The 26,709-nt window shown below is 38.5% G+C and overlaps 2 protein-coding genes across 4 annotated transcripts in view; both read right to left on the minus strand.

Annotated features, from left to right (window-relative positions):
• Positions 1-26,709, minus strand: part of LOC149187632 (uncharacterized) — a 231,972-nt gene that overhangs the window by 62,323 nt on the left and 142,940 nt on the right. For all 3 annotated transcript variants that reach the window (XM_089411412.1, XM_089411413.1, XM_089411414.1), the window contains exon 5: positions 20,241-20,426. In XM_089411412.1, the coding sequence (XP_089267538.1) occupies positions 20,241-20,426 (186 nt within the window). The remainder of the gene's footprint in view (positions 1-20,240; positions 20,427-26,709) is intronic.
• LOC149187633 (uncharacterized) lies at positions 3,977-4,811 on the minus strand. Its single transcript, XM_089412371.1, has 2 exons — positions 4,452-4,811; positions 3,977-4,329 (listed from the first exon to the last, which is right to left on the minus strand). Exons 1-2 carry the CDS (start codon positions 4,809-4,811, stop codon positions 4,126-4,128), a joined length of 564 nt encoding a protein of 187 aa, XP_089268497.1. The 3' UTR covers positions 3,977-4,125.

Genomic DNA, 26,709 nt, shown 5'->3' on the forward strand with positions numbered 1-26,709 from the left:
TCAAGATTAAAAGCATCGATATAAAAATTTAGAAGAGATTTATCAGGAGGCTTATAATCTGTAGATATTTCTTTAATAATACCATTAAATCTCTTGTTGAACTCTTCAATCATCTCTTTTTCTCTCCTTTTTATGGCACTGATAACTTTTACGAGATATCTCTCTTATCTCCATACTTTTCCTTGAAGGCATTAATAATCGATAGCAAAGAATCAAATGAATTATAAGGCTTTTCTGTAAACCAATCCAAAGCATCTTTCTCCAAGGTAAGAACAAAGAGGCTCATTTTAACATCTCCATGATTATAATCAACAGCGCTTGCATACTTACCTACCCAACAACCAAAAGCTTTTAGATGAGCATCAACACTAATTGCATTATTGCTATGAAAATAAGGCAATTTATCAATCCCATTCTCTGGAAGATCATTAGGCTAACCTTGAATATTAGCAAAGTTACAAAAAAGCTTTCAGATGAGCATCAACACTAATTGCATTATTGCTCTGAAAAGAAGGCAATTTATCAATCCCATTCTCTGGAAGATCATTAGGATAACCTTGAATATTAGCAAAGTTACAAGGGACGAACGCATCCATGATGACTTGCTTAAAGGGAAACGGAGGGGCCAAATAGATGCTAGAGAGAGAGATCCTTGCTCAAGAAAAACAAGAGATCCACAAGAAGCGAGCTTCTAGGAGAAATTCTTCTAATAAATGAAAGAAGTCTAGTCGTCACTTGAACATGAATCTATCTTCAAGATCCAAAAGGAAAAAACCGAAATGTTAGTTGAGGAGAAGCAGATGGATATCACGGAGGGTTTCTTGTCTGAGAAATAATGGATGAAAAAGTGGAGTCGCCACCCAAACAAGAAAACAACCGAAATTTCCAGGTGCTAAATGCGCAAATAGAGACGGTGAAAAGATTAGTGAGAGGAAAAGATAAGGCGATGAAGAGATGAACAAATGAAATGGAGCCAGAAATTGTTGTGCCGCTTGACGGGCTAATGAATGGTGGAAAAGATTAGATGATTAGAAAAATGTCATGAGGACCAAGGGCAGAAAAACTCTGTCCCCGGCAATCGCACCAAAAAATGTTGACGTTACCGCCAAAAATGATAAGATGATATGAGGAAAATGAAGATAAAATGTCATTGAAGCGCCGAGAATAAAACGTCCCCAGCAATGGCGTCAAAAAATGTTGTTGCCTAAAGTGTACACTTAAGGCGCAACGCTCAGAATAGGGGTTGTCACCATGATTCCTACTCACTCCACTTAGACTCTCTCCTAGCTAAGTCAAGGGGGGTAGTTCCTAAGGGTAGATGGAAAGGGGAAACTTGTTGGAACAACAAGTTCTAGGAGATTGACGCAAGGCAATTACTTCTCTAGGCAGCTTGAATTAAGATTAGAGGGCAAGTTATTAAATTGAGCAATGTGAGATAGATAACTTTAGTTAAAATAATATGACACTTAAGATGAAATCATAAGAGACGAGTGCCTAGATAAAATACTCAAACTAGATTATATCATTTGCACAAATATGAAGAGCTTCAAGTTACTAGATAAGCAGTGCTGCAAGATGGATATTGGACAACCAGAAGTATGAGCAGTAAACAGTTTAAGAACAATTTGCAAGTAATTATGATTTACAAAAAATACAACAAGCTTGCAATTATAAAGTAAGTCAAAGACTCTAGTTGTAATGATCAAATGCAAGATGAGATGCAAAGTGCAAAACTGAAAGATTCCTTCAGCAATCAATGAAACTCCTTAGGGTCACTCAGTAGAGAGTCAGAGACAGCTTGTGCTTACTAGAAGATTCATTAATTATCAGTTATAAACCAGTGGAAACTTCAAACAAAACTTCAAACACAAGATCACGGAATTCCAAAGGCAACAAATGAAGTGTTTCAGGACTACTTAATGAAATGATATAGACTAGATAATCTTACAATGCATTTCACATATGAGATGATGGCTAAATAAACCTATGACTATTGAAAGCACAAGCAACCAATGTCAAGTGAGATTGTGAAATAAAGACTAGATGCAGTTTATAACCATGCAATCATAAATCAAGAGCTCACTAAGAAGTTATTCTTGATGATTTTATGAGATCATAAGAAAAATATAATAATCAATTTGTCCTGCCTCTAACTATTCGAATGCTACAGTATTGATTAACCAATGATAAACCTTAGCGATAAAAGAAATACACCAGACCTCAGAAAGTGCCACTGTCAAAATGTGGTAAGCCCGTTGTAGCTTATTTTCAATATATGACAGTCTACAAGATATCAATAGTTATCCCAAATATTTATCAATGCCCCTCAAGAGATAGACAATCAGATTAGTGTCTCCTCAATGAGTTATTGAAAACGTTCAGAACCACTTGTAATATTCAGATTTCTAATGAGCAATTTAGGAGAGCAGAGAGTTATTTATGTTTTATGAGTTCCTTTGAATGTAATAAGTGAATGCCCAAAACACAACAACACACTACTAAAATCCAATTTAAGAATGGAATAAGATATTACTGTTATGATTTCAGATCTTAGAATGAACAAACATCAGTAATCTAACTTATTACAACAGTGGATCCTTTATGCTAATTAGTACAGCAGTAAATTACCAATGTTAGAGGAGCAGCATATGAGTTTATGACAGCAGTGAGGCATTCTAATGACAAATATGCTCAGAACAGTCCAGAACTATTAAATTGTAGCTCTTTATATGAGTTTATTCAAGGCAGCAAGTAAACAATGATTCATATCATGCCCTTGAAGCTTCTTTTCGAAAGTAAACAGTCACCAAAAGATATATGAAATATGCCCAATGAATGATTACTCGGTTAATGCAATTCAATATTTTAGAGCTTCAATGAATTCAATTATGTCACTTAAACAAATTTGAAAATCACAACTATCAAGAGATCAAAGAACTGTAAGAATACAATGAGGGTTTGAGAAAGAAAAAATGGAAAACTAGTGGCCCTTATGCTTGATAGGTGGTGCTGACCACTGGAGTGGCACCTAATGATTATATGAAGACTCCATGCCTAAGGATGATCCAGAGGACACTTGTACCATCAGATATCTTCAGTCAATAGAGTTTTTTAACTCTACTTCTATTTTCTTATCATCTTTTTTGTACCTAGATTCCACACCTTGCGGGGAATTATAATAAGTGATACTAGTAATGATGAGTTTTTGAGTTTGTAACAGGCCTAGGATGTTGGGACTCGATTAGCAAACGAGTACACCTTGGAGTGTTTTTTTTATCTGGTTAATTATCCCTTTTTATTCAAAGACGGATAATTTTCTGGGTTTTTTCACTCACGTTTTACCCCAAAGCCGGCGTGACAATTTGAATGTTGAGCCCCTAACACATCTTAGTGTCTAGAGTCGATGTATAACCATACTAAATCATACAAAAAATTTCGTGGAATTTGGTTAGGTCTAGGTAGTTATTTTTTAATTTTTTAGATTTTCCGCACTGCGGAAATTGCTAATAAAATTATACTTGTAATGTAATAAGTGATGTCTAGAGAAGTTGTATGGGGTATGAGCAATGTTGCACGAAGCGGGAGCGAAGCGGAAGCGCGAAGCGGAAGCGCGGAGCGCGGAAGCGTCATTTTCCAAAATCTAGGAAGCGAAGCGTCCGCGGAAGCGTCTGCTATATATATATATATTTTTATATTTTTTTGCATTTATACTCAAAACAAACATCCCAAATACCAAATTAATTGTAGAAGACATGAAAACATGCATATTTTTGCATAAATCAAGATAGATATGGCATCCATGATTCCATTGTAGTTACTAGTATGTTACTATGTACAACAATCATCTATATTCTAGCTATTACAAACATACATCAAATTTTTAAGCATATTATAAAACATAAAACATTTAAGCATATTATAAAACATAAAACATAGAGCATATTATGATTTATCTAGCAAGTGAGCAACTGTCAACATTTGTCATGTCCAAAATTCAAATAATAATGTTTACAAAATATGTCACTTGGTCACCGCCAAGCCAAAAAGGTTCAAAATTCAAATTCACAAGTCTACAAGTCTAATGAGTAATCTATGACAAAAAGAAGTAGATTGTGAATATATCTACTAATCTCTCCTCCTTCCACCACGAATAGAACGTGATGGCGGGCCTCCACGTGGTGGCAATGAAGAAGATGGTCCCTGTGTAAGTCGTGGCACTGGAACTGATGAAGAAGAACCCCCTGCCGTTGGTGTTGAACCATGGAACCTAGAAACCAAGGGACCAGATGGGGGTGGGGGTTGTGGCATATCAACACCCGTGTCATCATCCTAGAATCGCTCAAAAAATTCATGCAAAAAAAAAAACACTAGTTAACAAAAAAATTAAAAACATGAATTAGAGAAATGATTTATAAGGGAAAATTGGAAAATTCATACCACAATGGACATACCTGGATAAGAGAATCCTCTAATTGCTCTAGTCGCAACACTCCATCCTCCAAATTGGGCTCCTCTGGATTCTTGTCCCAAGTCAACAAGTCTTTATTAGACTTTGCATCTTCACAGTAATGGGACAACAATCGCAAGTTGTAATGAACATAAACCAAGCTCTCTGCCCGGTCTAAATTCAACCTGTTCCTTTTAACACTGTGGATGAAAGAATAAGAGCTCCAACACCTCTCTGCAGAAGAAGTGTTTACCACCTGTGATAGCACCCGCAATGCCAAACTCTGTAGAAGTGGAGTAGGCCCTCCATGCATGTTCCACCACTCAAGAGCAGAAAAATGCTCTCGATCTTGAATTGCATGCATGCTCCCAAATGGACCAGTGTTGCTCGTATAGTTGCTCACCTGTCTCCGTACCAATGCAGCCTCCTCATTATCAGGGATTAATATACTCAATGCAGCCATATATTTTTCGTGAACCTCTTTATCTTGGTGTGGTTTTTTCCTGACTCCCCCCCCAGGTGCTGGTTTTGAAAGCCATGATGGATGATAGTATTTAGGTGTCAAAACATATGCTAATGCATGCAATGGAACATTTAGCATATCCCATCGTTTTTCCACCTCTTCACGAATATAATTGTACAAGGTGGTATCTCTAGGCTCAACAATGTCTTTAATCTGCCCCAACATGCTATCCATTTGCTCATACACCTCCCCAATTACTGGTCGATCTGAATCTGCAAACTTGATCATGTAATAAATTGGTTTGGTGAATTGCAAAACATATTTAACCTGTGACCAAAAGTAACTGTCAAGAACAGTGTCCTTGACTTCATTAGCACCATCTGTGTCAGTGTTAATTTCATCCCATGTTTCAGCACACACCAGATTAGTTAAAGCTTGTCTCACCCTCACTAGCCGCCTAAAGGTGAGGTAATAACTAGCAAATCTTGTCTTTGCAATTTTAAGCAATTGCAACTTGGAGTAAGTGCCATAGAAGTAGTTTACCCTTGTATGCCCTGTGATGAATTTAATGAGCTGCTTCCCTTTCCTGTAAACCTCAGCAATCCACCCACAATCTTTGTGTTTCACAATATCATGCATCAAAAGGTTCAATGTGTGAACCAGGCACCCAGACCAAAAGATGTGTGGATGAGTACGCTCAATAATTTTTCCTGCTAACTTACAATTTGCTGCATTATCTGTGATCACTTGAACCACATTATTCGGACCAACATCTTTGATTGATTTCAATAGGAGATCTGCAATGTTTGGTGCAGTTGCACTGATGGAGGAGGAGTCATGAGATGCAATAAATACTGCACCACTAGAAGAAACACCAAGAACATTTATCAAATGTTGGTTTCTAATATTTGTCCACCCATCTGATACAATGGATACCCCAGAATCCACCCACTCATGTGTAAAACGTGTCAAAGCTCTTTGAACCTTAGCTTTTTCTCTTTCTAATAACACTGTTCTAGCTTTCTCATAGTTGGGGGCCTTGTATCCTTTTGGGGCTTCATTGATGGCCTTTACCATTTCATGCCAATAGGGAGAGCGAAGCACATTGAATGGTACACCGCAAGCACAAAGAAAACGGACTATCTTTCCATCCACATCATCCCTCCCAGCAACATTAAGGAAATCCCCTATTGTTTTTCTACCTCCAGAGGTTGCAAAAGTACCATGAGGAGATGGGCAACTACCAAATTTAGAGGTTGCACTTGATTCAGAATGAGTTTTTTGTTTCTTGTTTTTTCGTTGTGCAGCCATCTCTATTTGGATGTATTTTTCTCTTTGTTCACTTGAAATGTTTGGGCAAATGGTTACCCCCACAGAACCCTTTTTTTCATCACTCTCCAGCACCCCACAAAGATGCCTCCTCAGACGGGTATATGAACCCGTATATGGTTTTCCTCCATGACAACCATGAGGGCACAAAAATTTGTAAGATCCACCACCCTTTCCCCCTTCAAGTTTGGTCACATAGTTCCACAAGGGATTTGATGTACCTTTCCCATCTTGTGCTTCAGTGTCCCCTTCAAATTCATCCCCTTCCTCTTCAAACCCTTCCTCCTCATCATACATTGGGTCACCAAGTTCATCCCCTTCCTCTTCCCCTCTATTCCTCACCCTTGCCATCATTAAAACCAAGAGTGGAATGATACATAGAAGCCAAAAGAACACCATCTTGGAATATGGATATAGGTGGTGGACAACCTGTAAATAAAGGAGCAAGTAGAAACAATGGGAAAGAGTAGGAGAGGGAGGAGAAAAATACAATTTTTTTTTCAAAAAAACAAGGGAGTTTGGGGTTTGAACTTACCTCTTTAGCTCTTGTAGATGAAGTCCTCCAAGCTCTTGCTCCAAGCTCCTCCTCCTTCTCCTAGCTCCTCCTTCTTCACTCCTCCAAGCTCTCCTCTCTTCTCCTCTCTTCTCCTCTCCTTTCCTCTCTTCTCTTCTCCTCTCCTCTCTTCTCTTCTCCAACTCTCATAAACTCAAAGTGAGAAAATGAGAAGAGAATGGGGGCTTTATTCTTTTCTAAACTCACCCTAAAGTGACCCTAACCCACCCCTAACCCACCCCCTCATGCTTAGTTAAGTTAGATTTTAAATGAAATTAAAAAAAAAAATTGATATCCGAGGGTTGCGTGCGGGTTGCGCCCGGGTGGCGTGCGGGTGGCGTGCGCTTCCGGGCAGGTTGCGTGGCGCCACCTCATGCCCGAACCGCATGCCGAAGCGCGATTCCGGGGGGGCGCAACCTCATTTGGCAGGAGTCGTTTCAAAAATGCGGAAGCGCGCAACCTAAAAATCGGAATCGCGATTCCTCTGTCGATTCTGGAACGCTTCCGCACGGGTCGCGGTTCCGGGTTAGGATCCGGGGGGGGGCGATTCCTGCAACCCTGGGTATGAGTGATGAAATGTAGTGCCCCGCTCTAGTTGACTGACAGCGATATGAGATTAACATTGATTTAGCCCTAAGGCCCACACTTTATTATTTGAGGACCTCAGGTTGAGGATCCGGACACATGACTCTATTATTATTGGTTGTGATATTAGTGGTTGTGATGTTATGTATGATCTCCATTGATATTATGATGAAGATAACATTAATGGTTATGCATGTTCTCTATTGATTTTATGATGATTGTGGCATGAATGGTTATGTTTGTTATCTATTTGATGTTATGATGTTGATAGTTTTGATGGATATGTATGCTTCCATTAATGTTATGATGATGATAGCCATGATGGATGTGTCCCCTATGTTACCTACTTGCAGTAGTTCTGGTTCACAATGAACAATGATGTGAATGACCAGGTGATGGTAATGATGCTATTATGACAATGACTAACACTGAGAAACCTTGTTACTGATTATTATTGAGTATGGCAGGAAACCACCAGAGGCACTCGCACATGACGAGTTGACGACACCTAGTTTGATGAAAATTTATATTATTTTATCTTTGAAATTCTAAGTCGATTTTGAAACCTGCTATATATGTTTATCTATATTCTGATGAGGTGTTAGTGGTTGCAGGCACAGATTAGTTGCTTGGCCGAATGACTCACATGTGGGTGATGGGGTTGTACAAGTGGATGGAACTACATGAGAAGGGTGGGACAGTGTCCCTGATCTCACCCACTAGCACTCCCGCCGTGACTTGGGCTGGAAATGTTGAAACACCTTCGCCTTGAAGATCACGATGTCATGAGGGCAAGTCCCAAAGTTGGGTCGCTCATGAGGATTTTACCTGGGGGCGCGCATCAAGGCAGATTCTTGATCCCCGACACCATTAGTCTCACTATAGCAGGCAACATAAGAGATGATAGTGGTCTATGATGTTGCATCTATACTTTCCCCTCGTAGTCACTGAATGCTTGAAGGGCAAGTAGTGTGGCACCCTTGGAACTTCAAGGGAATTTCTTGAAGGGCACGACCAACTTGGCACCCTTGACATCACAAATAAACTATTAGGCGTGGCACCCTTGGAACTGCAAAGAAAGTTCTTGAAGGGCACGACCAAACTTGGCACCCTTCGAATTATTAAAAATAAATTAATTGATAAATATAATCAAGAAATGAAAACTAGGTAAATTTACATCAAGGGTAAATGATGTTAGAAACCGAGGTAATTAAATCAAAAATAAAACTTGGGTTAAGAGGATCATAGGAAGAAATAAAATAGATTACCTTAAAAACTCTACCCTTCCCATGTTGGAAAATGTTAGGTAGATTATGTAGTTTAATTAGGTAAAAAGGGAAAAGGACATAATTCTAAGGATAAAGATTAGTCCTAAACTAATTAAACCTAATCAAGAGAAGAGGAAGGTGAATTAAAATAAGAATAATAAATTAAATTTAGAGAAATGTAGAGAACCTCCATGTGGAAACAACCAACATATGAATATCCATCTAAGAGATAACTTGAGTTAAATTAGGAAGTAGATAGGGGATCAAATCTTGACTCATTAATTGACTTTAGTAATGAACAAATTAAGGAATCAAAAGGGGAATCAAAAGGCAACTAGGAGAAGAAATAGGAATCTTGTTGACGTGAGGAAAATATTAGTTTTAAATTAAAATTTAAGTAAATAATTTTGGGAGACCCTTGATGAAAGAGTGACACATGGGTGGGTGAATAATCAAACTATTGAATTATAAAAAAATAATTAATTATGCATGACATGCCAAGTGTCACCTATGAGGACTCCTATAAAAGAAGGGGCAAGCCATGGGAGAAGGGACTTTTTTGGGAACCCTATGGTTGGATGGATGAGTCTATGTCAGAGCAGTGATTATGGAACTATAGTGAGTTTGGTGAGGTAGAGGATTTTAGAGAGGGGACTCTTGAGCCAAGGAGTGCTCTCCTCTACCAACTATTGCATTCCTCCATTGTACAACCCCATTGCAGCTCGGGGGTCCGCGGGGAAGAAGAGTACCCAAGGAGTAGGTTGGGAGGTTAACCGGTGGGTCATTGCATTCGAATCAAGTACGACGTCATTTACGCTCGAACGTGACCGGCAACAAGGGAAGACAAGTAACGGCAATTCAAGTGGAGTCTCATCTTCTGGTGAACGGTACATGTGTGTTGCAATATTATTTTGTATGATTTCTTTATGGCATTAGTTAAATATATGTCAATTTTATGATATGTTCAGTGAAATGAAATTAGGAATGTGTTAGACAGTTGCTGAATTAATTTGAATGCCCAATGTTTTTCTCTTCTGGTTGTATTTTATTATGAATTGTTTAAATATATATATATATATATATAGAACTAGTCTTTACATGAAATTTGCACCTCTCACCCTCAACTTTCTACTATGACACACTTTGATGGGTTAAAAATGTGTTTTGAACCCTCAAAATCCATTTTTCCTAAGTTTAGTGGGAAATCTGGCAATTAATTAAGCCAGAAATTAAATAAATTGAGAAAAATAAATATCCACACATGCTAAATGTTGTGGAAATGAGGTGGAAAATTATGGGGGAGTTAAAGTGAAGTCCCAAGGTGATGTGGACTCCTAAAATCAAAGAAAGGACATGTGCTCAAATAAAATCGAATTTCTGGCATTAAATGAGAAAGCTGCTTACTTGGAAATTCGAATTTGTGAAGTTAATGCACATTTGGGAGGATTTGGGAGAATATTTGGTGGAGATTTTTGTGGGAAATTGTCCCCACATGGGTTACCACCCATATACACTTGTCATTCCATCATAAAATTCGAATTTGGCACATAAGGGAAGAAGAAAATGATGTCCACTTACCAGAATTCAATTTTTACACTTGGCATTGGAGCTTCATTCAACAAATTCGAATTTCTCTTTGGGATTGTCACCTCATGCCACTTGTTTAATCACTTCTACATTGGGATTGGCTCCAATAGTTTTATATAATAGAGCCTTGAACTTTCATTTGTATCATATTGTTACCAACGATTGTGCTTGCGGAAGCGTTGCTGCCTTGTACACTTTCAGAAATATCAAAAAAGACTTTGGGGTTTCATTCATGAGGTGTTCCTCATTTGGGACTGTGATGAATTGTTGATCATTGGTATAATTCATTTTACTCATGCTTTGATCTAATTTGTTTCCGTATGCTCTTGTAGATGTGTCAATGTAGAGTTATCTTGCATTGACATTTGATTTAGAAGTATGCTCTAGGTATAGAATGCTCTAGTTGCTTTTAAATAAATCTCTAGAGTTTCTTACCATTGTTTATTGTTAAATCGATATGGAACTAATTCTTGATTGAAGTTTTGTAGAGTGAATATCTTGTTGGGATCACAGAATCAAGCGTAAGGGGAAGTCTTTGGAGAGACCAACTCACTCTTGATACATTCTTAAAAGAGCTCTCATTTGTTCTTTGAGCCTTCATAGTCTTATCTTACAAAGTGGTTTTGCAAGGGTTTTGGCACATAGCTTGTACACAAGCCGAGCACTTCTAAATTTAAATCTCTTTTAAAAAACATTGTACTTCATTTCTTTCATTTGCTATCTAAGAGCTTGAAGATGGCTAAGCAAAGAGCGAGAGTTTACTCTCACTCTTTAGCTTAGCCTTTTGTAAATTATAATTGTACATATACATTTTATCTTGTTGATTTTTTCACTAATACTTAACTTATTTTGCAATCATTGTTTGGATTGTTTGCTAACTCTTGTGTGGCAGATTTTGAAGAGCAACCTCCCGCAACATCTAGCAAGTGTTTGCAAGACCTTTGGCAAAAGTTGGGGGTTCAATTTCCAAGGATGTCATGAGCCCTTTTGAGACTTATTTTGGCCAAGTCAAGTTCACTAGAGGGCTGCCCATTTTCCTCTCTAAGCCATGGGCATTTGGAGGAAACTCACACCTTGCCTCCCTTGCATAAGTTTTGTGAGATCTTGTCACCACTTTCTCAAGAAATGAAATCTAGTGCCCAGGTTTCAAGCAATTATTGTGAGGACTCTCCTTGAAATTTAGTTGAGGACTTTGAAGGGCCCTCTTTTCAATGTAATATTAATAAAATATCTAGTTTGTTTGTGGGAGCTTGGGATTTCTCCCATGGTATCTTATCTCCCCATTTAGAGGGAGTCTTCTCTTGGGTGGATTGACATTTGCATGGTTTAAGCTTTCATACTTCTTTCACTTACATGCATGTTTTAATTGGGAATTAACACAACCTCACTATCACATTTCATTAAATTAAAGTTTGTTACAATTTCATTTGAGCTTTGCATTCTCTATCTCATTGTTGCTTGAAGCTACAAGCTTGCACTTTACTTTGGGCAATTCATCATTTACATGCAAACATTTTATATTCTTAACAATATTTGATTCGTTCCCATTTACCTTGGTAAATTGTTTCATGAGCACTTGAATACATGCTTCAATTTTATGCTACATTGTTATCTTGAACATTGGAGCAATTTATTGTCATTGTCTAATTGAAACAAATTTTACTTTCAAGCAAATTACTTGTATCATTTTAATTCATTGATGAAACACATGCAACACTTGTAAGCTAATTTTATTCCTCCAATTGAAGTTATAATCGCAACTTATGTTGAACACTATTTAATTTTCAAGCATTGCAAATCAATCTCTTTGAAGCATTTGCATGTAGCATTATTTTAATTTGGGAAATTAACACAATTTACATTTCATCTAGGCATTTTAGTGTAGGAAGGCCCCAAGCCTCATTAAAATTTTACTTCCAACATAAGTCGGTTGAAGTAGACATCTTAGGGATCCTCTACTCCTCTATTGACTCTTCATTGTGAGATCCATATCTTTGGACGAGGGTGAGGTCTGAGGATTGAAGAGTTAAATTGTAATCATGTTACAAAAATAATTAACAAAATTAACCAAGAGCACTTTCCATTACATTTACTTTACTTGTCTCTTGGTGGTTTGAGTTTTCATATGCAAAGTCTATTCCAAAAGCAAGTATTGTAATCATTTCAAACAAGTGCTTTCTTTTCATGTTTCAAGTCTAATTGCATATTGATGTCTTGGTTTAGCACTTCCTTTCTTTTTCATTTCCAAGTTAATTACTAATTTTTAGGTTTTGGCAAGATATGTTTCACATGTTTTGATTTATAAAGTTGATTATCTCAAAAGCATTTTGTATCTTACATATCTTGTGCTAACAATTCTTATTTACATTTCAGGGTTACTTTGCTTTCTCTTTTGAGAGCATTGCATTTTACTTTGAGCAAATTCCTTATAAGGCACTGGTTTTATGGTTTTTAAACATATTAATGATTGGCATTGTTATTTCAAGTTGCTCACTTCATATTTGCTCATAAATCCTTAAAAGTAATCCATTTTCACTAGACCACTCTCCTAAAAACTCACATTTTTTAACTTAACTTTTCATTAGGGACCAACCCCCTTAGCTAACCTAGGAGATAGCTCAAATGGAGAGAGTCGGGATTAGTGTGACAGCCCTTTCTCTGAGTTCCCTGCCACTAACCACACCTTATGGGGTTGAAGGCTTTTCTCACTAATTTGTAGGTAGGTGTTGGCAGTAGGGCCAACAAGTGGCTAGTCTTCTAGCTCAGAACCTTTCCAATGAAGTAAGTACCTACAGACATCAAAATTTATCTTTAAAGAATTCTGCAATTAGTTTAGAAAACCCAATGATTTTCAGCAGTGACTGTAAGTTGAAATAAAGGGATAAGAGTGGAAAAATGGTAGAATTCAATAATGGATCAGCCCAGGAATTTAAACTCTCTTCCACAATGATGAACCAAGCTCAAATTAAAGTCTAGACAGCGAGGAGAAGAGGCCCAAAATGGGCCTACGTTAAGGAATTAGAGGCCTCTGAGGCGAAAATGATGCAGTGTTAAGTTGTAGGAAGTCTTTCAAGGTCTGCGTTAATCTTTAAAGAGCAGATTGAAGGCTGCAAGGACCACTGTAAAAATGGAGAGGCAATGATGGGGTTGAAAGGCAGCTACAAGTAGCAAGAAAGAGAAGGCAGAGGCAGGGTTTAAGAAAAATAGCAGAGGGCTTTAAGGGCCACAACAAAGCAGTTACACTGAAAGGAGGATGATAAACAGGGTATGATGAGTGCCCAAAAATTTCACAAAATTGCGACAAAAATTTCCTCCTCTTTAGATCTATAATTTAATCAAATTTTCACTGAATAATCCTTTATTTATTAGCCCGGCACAGTGCAAACAAATTTGAGATCAGATCTTGCCCTCCAGGGCCTAAATCTGTCTCAAAACCCCCAGATCTCCTTAAAAAATCTCAGATCTGAAGATTTCTTTGGCTGATTTCTCAGTTCTATTCCTGCAAATAATCTTTGAGCTCAGATCTTGCCCTCTAGGGTCTAGATTTGACTCAGATCTAAAGATTTCTTTGGCTGATCTCTCAAATTTGTTCCTACACAAGTGAAAAGAGAAAAGCCCAATACCCAATATGTACAAAAATAGAGAAAATCCCAAAAACCCAAGTGTTAAAATTCAAAATTATGTTATAAAATTTCAGATCTACACAAGTAAATAACAAATCTATACAAAGAATTTATAGATCTATACAAACAATTTACAGATCTATCAAATCTAAGGAGTATCACTGCAACTCCGCTCCCAGATCTGATAATATAAGGCTCTTAATAACCAGATCTATCAAATTTTCCACAAAATATTTATAAGATTTTGAAATTTTAGAGGTACTAACCCAAAAACACCCTGCAAAAAAAAAAAAAATTAATCGTTAAATAAATCCTAGGGCTTATATGAAGTAGGCTCTTCAAAAAATATGTGTTGAGAGTTGGCTGGTCCAACCGAGGGCTATCCCCAAGCACTCAATGAGAACCTGAGAGATCTTCTACAAACACTAGATCAACTATCAAATCAAGTAGAGAAATAGAACAACAATAAAATTCTGAAAATATAAAGATACCTGCTACCTCTATCAAAATTAAAAATGTTACCCTAGATCCAACATAATATTAAGCAAAATTAAAACAATGTTACCATAAATTCATGAAGAGGAACACCACTGCAAGTTGAAACCCCAAAGATTTGTGCATTTATTCCATAAAAATTTACAAGAGTTTCAAGAGCTAGTACACGATAAAAGATCAAATGAAAAAATATACTGACACCGATCTCTAATTTACAGATAAATTCTCCAACGGCTAGTTCGTTTGATCTTCGTCAATCTTTCATTTAATTCATTTTTAATTAACTCAAAAATAATAATTTTGAGTTAATTACCTCAAAAAATTGACTTTGACTTAACTACCAAGGTCCAAGGGTCCAAGATTTCTTAAAATTTTCAATATTCCCTTGGTTCAGGACCTTTAAAAATTTATTTTTTTAAGACCCACGAATTTTGCCTTTGGAGAATTTAAATTTACGTAGGACATAAAATTAATTAAATTTTTGGCTTAGGATTTTTAATTTAATTTGGCCAAAAAAATTAATTAATTGACTTATGAGGGGATTAATTATTTTTCCAACCCTCTAATACTTAGCCATGGTGTCTAATTATGAGGGACCATGCACTAAATATTTTTTACATCAAAATTTTACATTTTAATGCATCAAGGGGGCAAACATGTTCGTTATAGACCCTCAAAAAATACCAATTTCTACGACACAAAATATAATCTAGTAAACCAAGTGACTTGTAATAAAATAATCTAGCTTATTAGCTAGAATTATTCCCAAATCACTTTTACATAGACTCGATCTAAAACACTAAGACTCGCCTAAAATCTTAGCGACAAAATCCACTCTAGCTTTGGGATAAGAGTGGAGGGAAAAACTTTGTCGATCATTTATGTCTAGAGACACAGATGAATCAGTGAGACAAAAAACCTCCTAGAATGAAGATCGTCACCAAAACCATAGGTTTACCTAGGTTGTTACATACAGATGCAGTCATACTAAGATTATTTACATTTTACATATGCAGAATGGGCTGACATATTCATAAAATTGTCGTCTGATGAGGAAGTCTGAATGGCACAGACACTCGAACACGATAGATACCTCTTGCAAAAAAAGGGGTGTACTGCTATGGGGTCGTTGACACAGAGTGGTCAACACTTCCCACATTTGTCGAGCAGTATCCTTGCTGGCAATGTAACACACTACATGATCCCTCACTCAGTCGAGCATCATCTTCTTGGCCTTTGCCATCTCGGCCTTGTATTTCTTGAGCGGATCTAGATCCGCAGGTACAGCTACCACACTGTCGACGTAAGTTTTGAGATCGTGCTCATACAGAAGGCATGAGATCCTTGCCTTCCAGATCACATAGTTGGATGCTCCCTCCAACCGATCCTAATCTCACAACCCATTTGTTGCCATCTCTACAAACGAGCTATCGAACTACCTCCTCTCTCTTCTACGCAACACTGGGCTGGCCTACGCACTCCTTGCTGGAGTTAGTAGATCTACTCCTCTCTGCTGTTGCTCAGCAATAGAGAAATCGAATTCCCTGGCTAGGAATTCTCTGAGGAAGAAATTCCCTCAATAGTGTCTCCCTTCTTCCTTCTGACGATTTTCTGCCCCAACAACTGCTGCAGAAAACTGTCACACCAAAAAACTGCCTCTTCGTTGAAGTTGTTGCATTGCTCCCTCTGACACTGGCAAACTTTGATCTGGAAGTCTTACCTCTCTGTCGACTCACTCAGAGAGAGACCTTCCTCGAAAATCTTTGCCCTCTTGGCCTGGACTGCGCAATCCCTCTGGGGATTTGATTTGCTGCCTACGCAACACTTCGACCCTCCTCTTCAGCGTTGGGTTCTTCTAGCTTTGCTCTCTTGCTTAACCAGCACCTCTGATACCATGTGAAAATTCGGAATCCCCGAATCACCACTGCAGCAACTAATTAAGTTCCTTCTATTTGTTAATTATTGAACAAATTATTTATTGTTTCCTACAGTAAACATCGAAACTAATACATTGCAGTCTTCACCAATTAAATTATAGGCGGAAAAAAGGAATTGAGTAGGAAAGAAATACACAACCCATTACATTGTTGTTTTTGGACAAAAGTCGTCGAAAAAACCCAATGCGGGAAAAATGGTGCAGCAGCTAAGGGTTTTATTATTAAGTAGTAGTAATTCTAAGTACAATTTGTTGGATGCCCAACTAGCTATCTGATACAGAGAGAATCTAAGCAAACCAAATAGTGAGATGATCTCACCGTGTCACTGGAAGAACCGGCTCTGATCTCGCTGGAAATGAGCCTTTGCGTCCCCTCTACGTCAGCCTCTACGCTGAATTGCATCAACCCTATGCAGTCTCTGCGTCACCTCTATTGGGACTGCGCTGCCCCTCCTTCTGATCCTGTGTTGGCTGGAAACTTCATCTCTCAGCCTCCCAGTCTCACACCCAGTCTCTCGGCTTCTGAAACTCAATTTCCTCAACAAGAATTTGATCAACCTCTCAGGCTCTGCACTGCCACACCGTGGCCCAGCGTCAGCCTCTCTGGACGTATTTCTACCCTCTGTGCCTTGTACTCTCTAGCCCAAGAAAAACTTCCTTCTGGATACTATCCCTGCTCCTCACTGCAAAAGATCACTTCGAAATCCTCCTCCGGCAACTGCTATGCTTCAGAAATTTGATCTTCTGATCTCCACTCGATGTGTTTTCCAAATGCCCCTCAAGCCTTTTCTGTTAATTTTGGCAACTAGGGCCAAACTCCATGTGGGTCACCTTATTTATGGCAGCTGATATTTTTCCCAAATTCCTCTCATCGAGAGGTGTAGGATTGATCTAAAGATCATCCGATTCCGACAAGTATTTATGGAGATATGAATTTATTTCTAATTACTTGACAAATTGTCAAGGTCGGCCAGCAGTTAAGTGTGTGGCACACATGCCCAGCGTTGCATATAAATAGAGGAGAGGTTGAGTCATTATCTCATCTCATCATCTCTTCTTCTCTCTCACTCTCCTTTCTTGTTTGGGTTAACAAAGGAGCAGCTAGGGAAAAGAAGAAGGACGCAGCAAAAGGAAGGGACGCAGGTCTGTTTAGGGTGCAGACAGGGCAGCGTAGACCAGCGTGAAGCCTCCTTTGACTGCAGCCTTGTGTGGGGAGTCTCCCTCAAGCAAGCCGCAATTCAGATTAGTTGTTTGGAGGGCTGAACTAACCACTAAGTGACCAACGTAAATCTGGTTAGGGCTGATTGCAGGGCTGCCTGAGCGTTGACTAGATTTGACCATGTTTCTTGAGTTGTTTCGGGTTGTCCTTCATCTCCGTTGAAGGTTGGGTTGACTAAGCTTGATCCTAGATTATTTGTGAATCATTTGATCCACTTTGCAAGTGCTAGTTAGGGCATCTTTTACTATTGTCATAAAAATTACAGATCTGATATATTGTACTATTTCTCTCTACTGAACTATTGAAGATTACAGAAGAATTGATCAAAGGGTTTCCCCGCATTGGGGTTTGTCCCTGGCTAGCCGCCACATCTGGTGTCTCTTGTCTTGGCTTCTTTTCTGTCGATCTTTTAATGTTCTATCTGCACTTTACTTTATGTTTATGTGATTGCTAAACAGTTGCTAATAAGAAGATTTGAAGTAAACTGCGCTAAGCATAGAACATACCATATTTTAACATTTTTTTATAATCCTCCAATTGAGAATCAATGGCCCAAATTAGATTATAAACAATGGCTCGGATCATTTTGGCTTGATCCTTGTCTTCTTCTAGAAGTTTCACCCACAGTTTGATTAATAACCTTTAATTATTTTAATTTCCTAAGTTTAAACTTAGACACCCATTAAAAACAATTAATTATTTTAATAAAATTGTCTCTAGGTGGAATTTCCCAAAACAATTTATGGGTATTGTGGAATACATGTGTTCAAGCCTCCCTGCAAATTTTTAGGCTTCAAGCACATCCAATGCTACCAAAAATCAACACTATGTCAGCTAGGGGTACGCTGGTCGAAGTGCATCATCCCATGAATAATGAAGCAAATGCAGGAATGTTGTGGGGGCTAAAGGTGCTCATGGTTGTGAATGATGCTCTACAACTGTCCAGAGTTCCATGGCTCTCGACGTATCACCTGTGGGTGTCAATATGTCCCTCTGGAGGACTTGGACCCCAATAAGTAGCCCAGACCTATAGATGAAACCACCTGTCAATCGCACACAATATCCAGTGTTGCAACTTTCACCATTAGGTACATTAATCATTATTGCATCTAAGTGAGCCAAGCTTAAAAGAAATAGGCAAAATAACAGTTCGTAAGAGGCTTCTCTTCTAAAATTGGAGCTTTGGTCGCATAATGGTGTTACCTTCTTAGGTAGGAGTGGTTAATTGACAACCCTATTAGGTGTTCCCAACCCCCCAAAGGAGGGTGACATGTCCTTGGTCCACCCTTCAATTGATAGGTACCATGTGAATAATGATGGAACGGAGGGGAAAGGACTCCATCGCCAAGTGTCATGGTCAAAGGGACCGACTATGATGGAATACCTCATCCTTGGTGTATAGATGTGAGGAGGGAACAATTGTGGATGCATAAGTTACCTCAGCCTTTGTTTTTACACCCCTCTAGATTGCCTTTTACCTTTTCTTGATTTTCCTTGTATTACTACTCATAGCTCAAGGAACGAGAGCTTGCTTTGTATGATGTATAACAATTATTACCTCCTTTAGGATGGGGCAGTTCATCACCCATTAGGAGTTGGGACATGCAAGGGTTCCTTGTCTTCTATGAGATAGAGAAACATTGGCTAAGGAACCGAGCGATGGCCATGTGATAGAGGTAGAGCTCATGCTTGGCTTTTCCCACATGCTAATTTGTTAGTCCTTGCCATTTTTTGCATTTTGATTTTCTTTCTTTCTCTTGTGGCCATCATATGATCTTTTCTTTTTCTTATAGTTGCATCAACATCCCAAGGTGCATTTCCAGGCCCTACCCAAGTATAAGGATGCGTGAGTGTGAAATCCCAGAAAACCAATGGTCAATTGACCCAACGAATAGAGGTGGAATAGGGGCTCATAATGTAAGATGGAAAGTGGTAAGTATGGAATAGGGATAGATGGGGATACACTATCTCAATCATGGTTTTCCATGTAGTGCCCCTTTCTAAAGCCATGGGCTAATAGGGGAGGTCCCACTGCACTAGGATTGAAAATCAACCCCCCATTTAAGGTGAGGGAACAAGACTACGACCAAGACGCTTCTTTCTTTCAAGTTACACAATAATCCACGTAAAAATGCCCAAATATAAACAAGCATAAGCACCCAATTGCAAAATGAATAAAGTACCTTTTGATCAAAATCCCACCTTCTAACATGTGCTCTTAACAAAAGGGCGAGTAGACATATGACTGATGCAAGTGGCAGAGATATGAATGACACATCACATCGGTTACAAGGTGGCTATTAGGGGTTGCTGGTTGTACACTGGAAAAGATGAATAGGAGAAAAAATTATCCTAGGGGTCACCCACCTTTGGTGGGTAACAGGGCTTTCAAGAGGAAGTTGGGCATGAAAAGCGGGGGTTCGGGCTGAAGTGAAAATAGGCCCTTACTCTGTGTGTTTCAATCCCAACAGGTTGCAAGGACCTTGGTAGCCCTGCTAATCTGATCGGTAACAAGTACATTACATAGCATACTAGCTATCTACAATCCACGATATTTCTAAGTAATTTGTGATATTATTCCATGGATAACCTTTTCAGTATTTTTAGATACATTTAAAAGAGATTTTGGCATATAATGCCCTTCACAATGCATCACAAGTTCATCATTTTTTATATAAACACATTTTTATATGCAAAAATAAAGAAATCCATTGATGATTAATGATGTGACTTACTCCACCAAAATAGTATCAAGGTGCATTAAAATGCTTGTTACACCATGTCCATGATCAAGGCCAACACAGTTACCATGTAGCACAAAACCTTCTTCCTCCCTGCCCACTAGAGATACACGAGCAGCTGCAGGTGACCCCACATATGCTCCATGACACGCTCCATAGTCAATACCGCGATGATAATACCTTTTTCCAACAAACAAAAAAAGTATTTTAAACACTATAATTTTGCACAATTATGTACTTGAAATAGTTATAGCAAAGAAACATAGATAAATCTGCAAAGTTAATAAATATATCAGCTGGAGTGATCTTTCAAGCCAACTAATCTCAAAATTAAATAATCTTACTAGTGTATGATCTTTAGTGTGAATGTAAAGAAAGAAAAATAAATGCTTAAGTGGAAACATGATTTCATCACAGAGCAGCCATGTTGTAACTAGAATGTTTTAAAATAAATCTATCAATGGATCTCAATGGGGAATGAAGCGCCTGCTATTTCCCATTCACTTTAGAACCATATCCTGGGACCTGTACATCAGTACATAGGGCACTCTGAATCCTTCCAGTTTTGTGTGGTGTCTTGTCTGTGATCTGAACTAAACCCAATCAACATTACAGCCCAAGTCACAATGCATGGAAAGAACATAATGGTCAAGGTGTAAGCAACTAATATTCTGTTTAAACTATAAAATAATCAACGAGTCTTTTGATATGTCTAAAAGATGCTATAGTGAATTTCGAAGGCACCCTTCATATAGAAACTAGAATCCATGTTGGCAAGGCCCCATCAGAGCATTTGTAATGACAATTCCATGCCAACAGGTTCCCGTAGAGGGAATGTATGTCTATGGGTGTATGTCAATAGAGAGGTTGTCCACACTAACGAAATACAGTATATACTATATAGCCCTGATTTGCATCCTCGGCATTCCGATTCACTATTATTCTGTCTATTAGTGCATTATAACTGAATCATTGGGCTTCATTAAGAGAGAGCTGCTTTGCTACTGCAAAAATAGGCCTAGGTTGATTTGATAATTTTGGGCTTCTATTGAGTATTAATTGTCAAATTCGAGTCCATAAGGAAAGCAACTCCCTTTATTGCAAAGAGACCTGCATTTATTATGGATTTTTAATTTCTTTTGTGAGGACAGATGGAATCAACTAATGATACACATGACTTGTAAGTAGCAGCTGCCTTCATTTATTAGAAATTTACAGAAACTAACCAGTAGGGCTGCAGCCCAATAGGATTGTCAGGATTCAGATCTGACTGGCATTTCTGGTAGATATCAACATAGCAACTAGCATATTGCCCACATATTTAGACAGCAGTTGTCTGACATGGTTATGTTTAGCATGTGGCATTATTTGTTGGAAAAATTGTCATTGATGTCAAAGGGTGACTGAGCCAGCATTCATTTGATGATTTGTGTGCACAAATCAAGTGAATCTGGTCGTAAGAAACTCCTAATTTGGTAGCCCTTGTCTCGCCATTTCATTTGATAGGTGGCACATTTCGTGGGTCCTCCCAATTGAAAAGATATCAATTTCTGAAGGATGCCCTAAAGATGGGTTTTGTACCAGCACCTTTGCCCCAAAGAGTTATGACATTAAAACTTCGTTGCTGCCCTTAAAGAACATCAAAATCATAATTTAAATTAGCCTACAATCAGCCTTGAAAGTCGAGCCAATGAAATACAACAATTTGATTTTCTTTAATGTGTCAAAATTCCCTCTTAACAGGTCGGCTTGATAATATAAGTACAGGTCAGCTCTAATGAAAGGTCATGTCTTTTCAAGGTTCAGCTCAGCTTCAATGCACCCAATCGTTGGCATTCCAGGGTGCAAGATTTTGGTGATCCATCTGAGATTTAAGGAGCGATCTGAGGCCCTGCATTGTCATGCCTATCTGCAAGTTTGAAAAAGTTTCATGGTACATTTTTTCTCTGTTAAATTCGCTGGCAAAGGCACATTTCTGGAGGACTGTTTGAGGGTTAAGTTTGGGTTTCTATGTTTAATTTTTGATGGGCTTTTCATTGATTTTCTGAGGCTGGTCTGAGGCACACAACAAACCCAGATTTCATCTGAGGCATACAACAGATCCGAACCTAAGGCTGGTCTGACGACCCCACCTGAAGCTGATCACAGGCCTGTTTTGGGAAAGTTTGACCCTTCTCTGGCAGCCATTTCGGCCTGTGCTGTGGCCCTAATTCAGCACTGTAGCAGAAACATAAGACAAACTTGATAGCTGAGACATAAGTTGACATTGGAATCATCTGAGGAAGGTCAAAGCAAGTTTGAAGCTATCTGCATTTGGTAAATATTTCTGAGTTTATTCTATCCTTCATTTTTAAGTATAATTGTTGATCAGACCTTTGTAAAAACCTCCATTTGAAGACTAGAAAAGAACCTGTTTTGGATCCCTCACTGAATCTATCTGAGACCTAAAACTTGGGCTATCTAAGGCCTAATTCGGTCTAGCTCTAAGGTCAAGATCTGAGGAAGTTTTCGGCCCGGGATAGGGCACATCAGAAGCCATATTTGAAGGTGACCTTGAGGATATTTTTGTAGAAATACCAGACTGTTCGTGCCTCTCTTGTACATGTTCTAGAACAGTCCTTGACACTTGTCCTGAAGAAATTCTGAAGCAGCTCTTGTAGAAGTTCTGGAGTAAGCATTGATAAATTTGAAGCAGACCTTGAGAGCAGATTTGAAGCAGACTTGGATATAGACTTTGATATTTGCCGAAGACCTCTTCTGGAGCAGACTTTGTCACTTGTTTTGAAGCAGATCTTTGGAGTAGTCTTAAGCAACCCCTGTTGAAGGAGAGATCGGTGGATGTCTTGATAAAGCCTTGAAGCAGACCTCTAGTGAAGTTGTGGAGCAGAGGGGCTTTTTTTTTTTTCAAAGGCAAAGTAAGGGCACTTGCATTGATGATCTGAGGGTCTGAATGGTGTTGTAATTGGGTCATTGTCCCTGGTAAGGGAGCCCAAGAAGTTTTATTTTATCCTTTTATTCTCTAGGGTGGCAAGGTGGTGCTAGGGAAGGAAGTTATAGGTTCCTTCAGCAGGTTGTTGCCTCCTTCCAGTGGCAGCTGGTAAATTTTGGGGTTGTAGCTCTTCCAGTTGTAGCTGGTAAATCCAGAAGTTGTATCTTCCCTTGTAATATATTTATTGTTCATAACTTCATATATACCTTGTGTTCCTTGATGTGATGTTATTAGTTAATATTTTTGATCCTAAATAGTAAAGAAAAGTGAAATATTGATTCACCCCCTCGCCCCACTCCCCACCCAATTAGTATTTCAAACAATATTTTGTTACCATGATTATACAATAAGTACTGCATATATTCTCTTATGTCATAAACTATAGTTGGAATATTTGCACAATGCAATGTATTAAGTTGGAATGAACTATGGATATGAATGGTTGTGGTAAGGTCCATGGTGGTGACATCGACACCAAATTGGCAGAAATCAGCCACTACCTATTATCATGCATATGCTTTTCAACTATGAACAGCTAGGCTTTTGTTTCTTCTTTTATTTATGATATCTATTATCTTCCTTAGCCACCCACCACATAATAGATAACATGAAATTCCAACTAGGCTAAGGGAGGAGTCGTGCCTTGTCTCCACAATCTTACTTTTCTGACTATTATGTAGAAAGGGCTCTGAGGCACAAAAGATACTAGATAGTCATCATGTGCCCATAGCTATAAGGTGATGGGGTAGTGCCACATATGAGTTGTTTCCTTCTATGCGTTGAGTGATAATCGTGTGAGTTATCTCCTGAATTTAAAAGAATGGCTAATCTTATAACTTGTGTTGATTTTTATTAACACTTATATTTTAGCAACATCTATATTTTATTATTTAACATTACAATCCCTCTTCATCAAGTTATTTATGCAGTGTCATAATTATAGTACACAATGAAATTAGGTTACGCCTGTTGCATCCTGACATCTAGGGGTATCCAGAGGAGACTTTCTCCTATGATCCTAATCACATACAACCATTGTATCATGACACTTATAAGACCGCAAGTACCCACGGGTATTGACGGGGTTTATAGTGAGACGGGTCACTCGCATAGAACCCGCGGTTTCTACCCATACCTGCCAAAACCCACATAAAACTCGGCTACCCACATTGAACCCGTAAAGAACCATATATGACCTGCATAAGACCCGTGAAGACCCTCAAAATTTGATTTTTTTAATTTATTTTTGGAGATCATGTGGAGGGAAAGGGAAATGGAGTGAAAATTTTGTCGAGTCTTATACAGGTCGTTCTCGAGTCTTATACGGGTCTTCGAGTCAATAACCAAACGAGTCTTATACGGGTCGCCGAGTCAATAGCCAGACGAGTCTTATATGAGTACGAGTCATGCAACATTGCATACAGCAATTCTACATATTAGATCCATGGTTCTCCATAGACAGTTGACTAATGATGTGTAACAAACAATGTTCGTATGCACTATGATACCAATGTTACGAACAAAGTTCGTACTACACAATAGTAATCTTCAAAATATTTCGAAGACAAAGACATCCATTGTAGGACAAGTAATTGTATATTGAATATTATATAAAAGAATTGATGTGAGATGATTACAAATGAGGGTGAGGGCCTGCTTATATACCCTAGCCAGGTATCCCTTTGTGAACGGTCATGTCCTTAGAGACATACCTCTTCATTAACTAATTACTAATTAATCATTATTTATGATATGTTATTATTATTTATTTTTACATTATTTATATTTATATTTTATTCATAACATTACCTTCCTCTTCAAAAAGGTTTGTCCTCAAAGTTGACTGATGCAACGGCTTGATTTCTTTTTCTATTTTAATGTCTTCACGTCTTAGTACTTTCATCTATGTTGATACAAGGCGATATGATCCTTCGAGTGATATGTAAAATTGTCGCACAGAGAAAGGATCTGACCATCCTAAATTAATCTTTTGTGGAACCTTGCGATTACTAAAAACTTGTGATGAATTGTTATCACTGTTGATTTGGGGTAGCATCGGATGTGCTCTAGCCATGAAAATTGGTGGAGAGGCTAAAGCACATGAGATCTCCAATACCCAAAAATGGTTTGGGTAGATTCTAAACAATTTAGGAGATATTAAAATAATTAATATTTTTAATGGAGTCCCTAAGTCTAAACTTAGGAAAAATAAAATATTAATGTGAATTAATATAAAACTATGTTAGAAGGGTCCAAAAGTCATGGATCAAGCCAGAGTTAATCTTAGTCATTGATTAGGGACTTAATCTCGATTGTTGATTTGTCAACGAGAAAAGTATAAGAGGAGGCTTGAGGGTCACTTGGAGGACACACTGAGGGAGACCAGTCAGTTCAATTTTTGGAGCAGGGTTAGCTGAGAAATTCGAACTAGTGGTCCGGTGAGCAATGAGGAGGTAGCAAGTACGGAACAGAGAGAAGGAATCAGCCACTGGAGACCAGCGATGAGGCAAAAGAAGCAGACGCAGGGGCAGCAGGAGACTGCGCAATCGCTAGAGGGCCTGTGTGGGTGATGCAGAGAGGCCCAGGGCTGACGCAATCAAGCAGGGTTGACGCAGAGTGTCCGGGAGCCACGCAAAGGTCAGCTAGGCTGATGCTAGGACTAGGAGAAGTGCTGTAGAGTTTTTCTCTCTGTGGGTAACCCAGTTTGGCACCCTGTTGTACTAAAGAATTGCTGAATAATAAAATCCTCCCTTGCTGCACCAGTTTTCCCACATTGGGTTTTTCTGGGGACTATTGTCCAAAATATCTGTGTCAATGTGTTGATTCTTGTACATGTGTTTGTTTCTGTATTACGGTGTGATATCTGCAGCAGAATTTATTTTAATGTTTATTGAAGGAATTTCATAAATAACTTATTGAAGAATAAGTAGGAAAAGTAAATCAGATGTTGCAGTGATAGAATTTTCACATGGTATCAGAGCAAGTAATCAGAGACAAGAAGGGAAAATCAGTTATGGGTTGAGACCACGATGTAGAGGCATCCACATCAGGGGACTCGCACAGATTTTTAGAAGATTGCACAAGAGAAAGAGACTTTGATTTCTCTATGTTGGCTTCCAGGCTGGAAGAAGAAGTGGCTTGTATGACTAGTTCTACATCATCAGAAGTGTGGCATGTAGACAGTGGAGCCTCGTGGCATATGACGGGAATCAGGGAATGTTTCTCAGAATATCAAGAAGAGGAGATGAACTTTCAAATCACCATGGGGAACAAGGCAAAATGTACTCCAATAGGGAAGCATACCATAGTTTTTCAAACAGAATCGGGAGAACGGTTCTGTGCTACAAATGTGCTGCATGTACCAAGATTGGGGATGAACTTACTTTCCGTGTCGCAACTTCAAGGCAAGGGCTATGACGTCTACTTCATCAAGGAGAAGGTAAACGTCAAACACCCGAGCTGGAAAAAGAAAGT

This window comes from Pinus tabuliformis, chromosome 3_1 (genome assembly GCF_031772625.1).
Source record: "Pinus tabuliformis cultivar Carrire ecotype Pingquan chromosome 3_1, CPIR1, whole genome shotgun sequence".
Classification (NCBI taxonomy): domain Eukaryota; kingdom Viridiplantae; phylum Streptophyta; class Pinopsida; order Pinales; family Pinaceae; genus Pinus; species Pinus tabuliformis.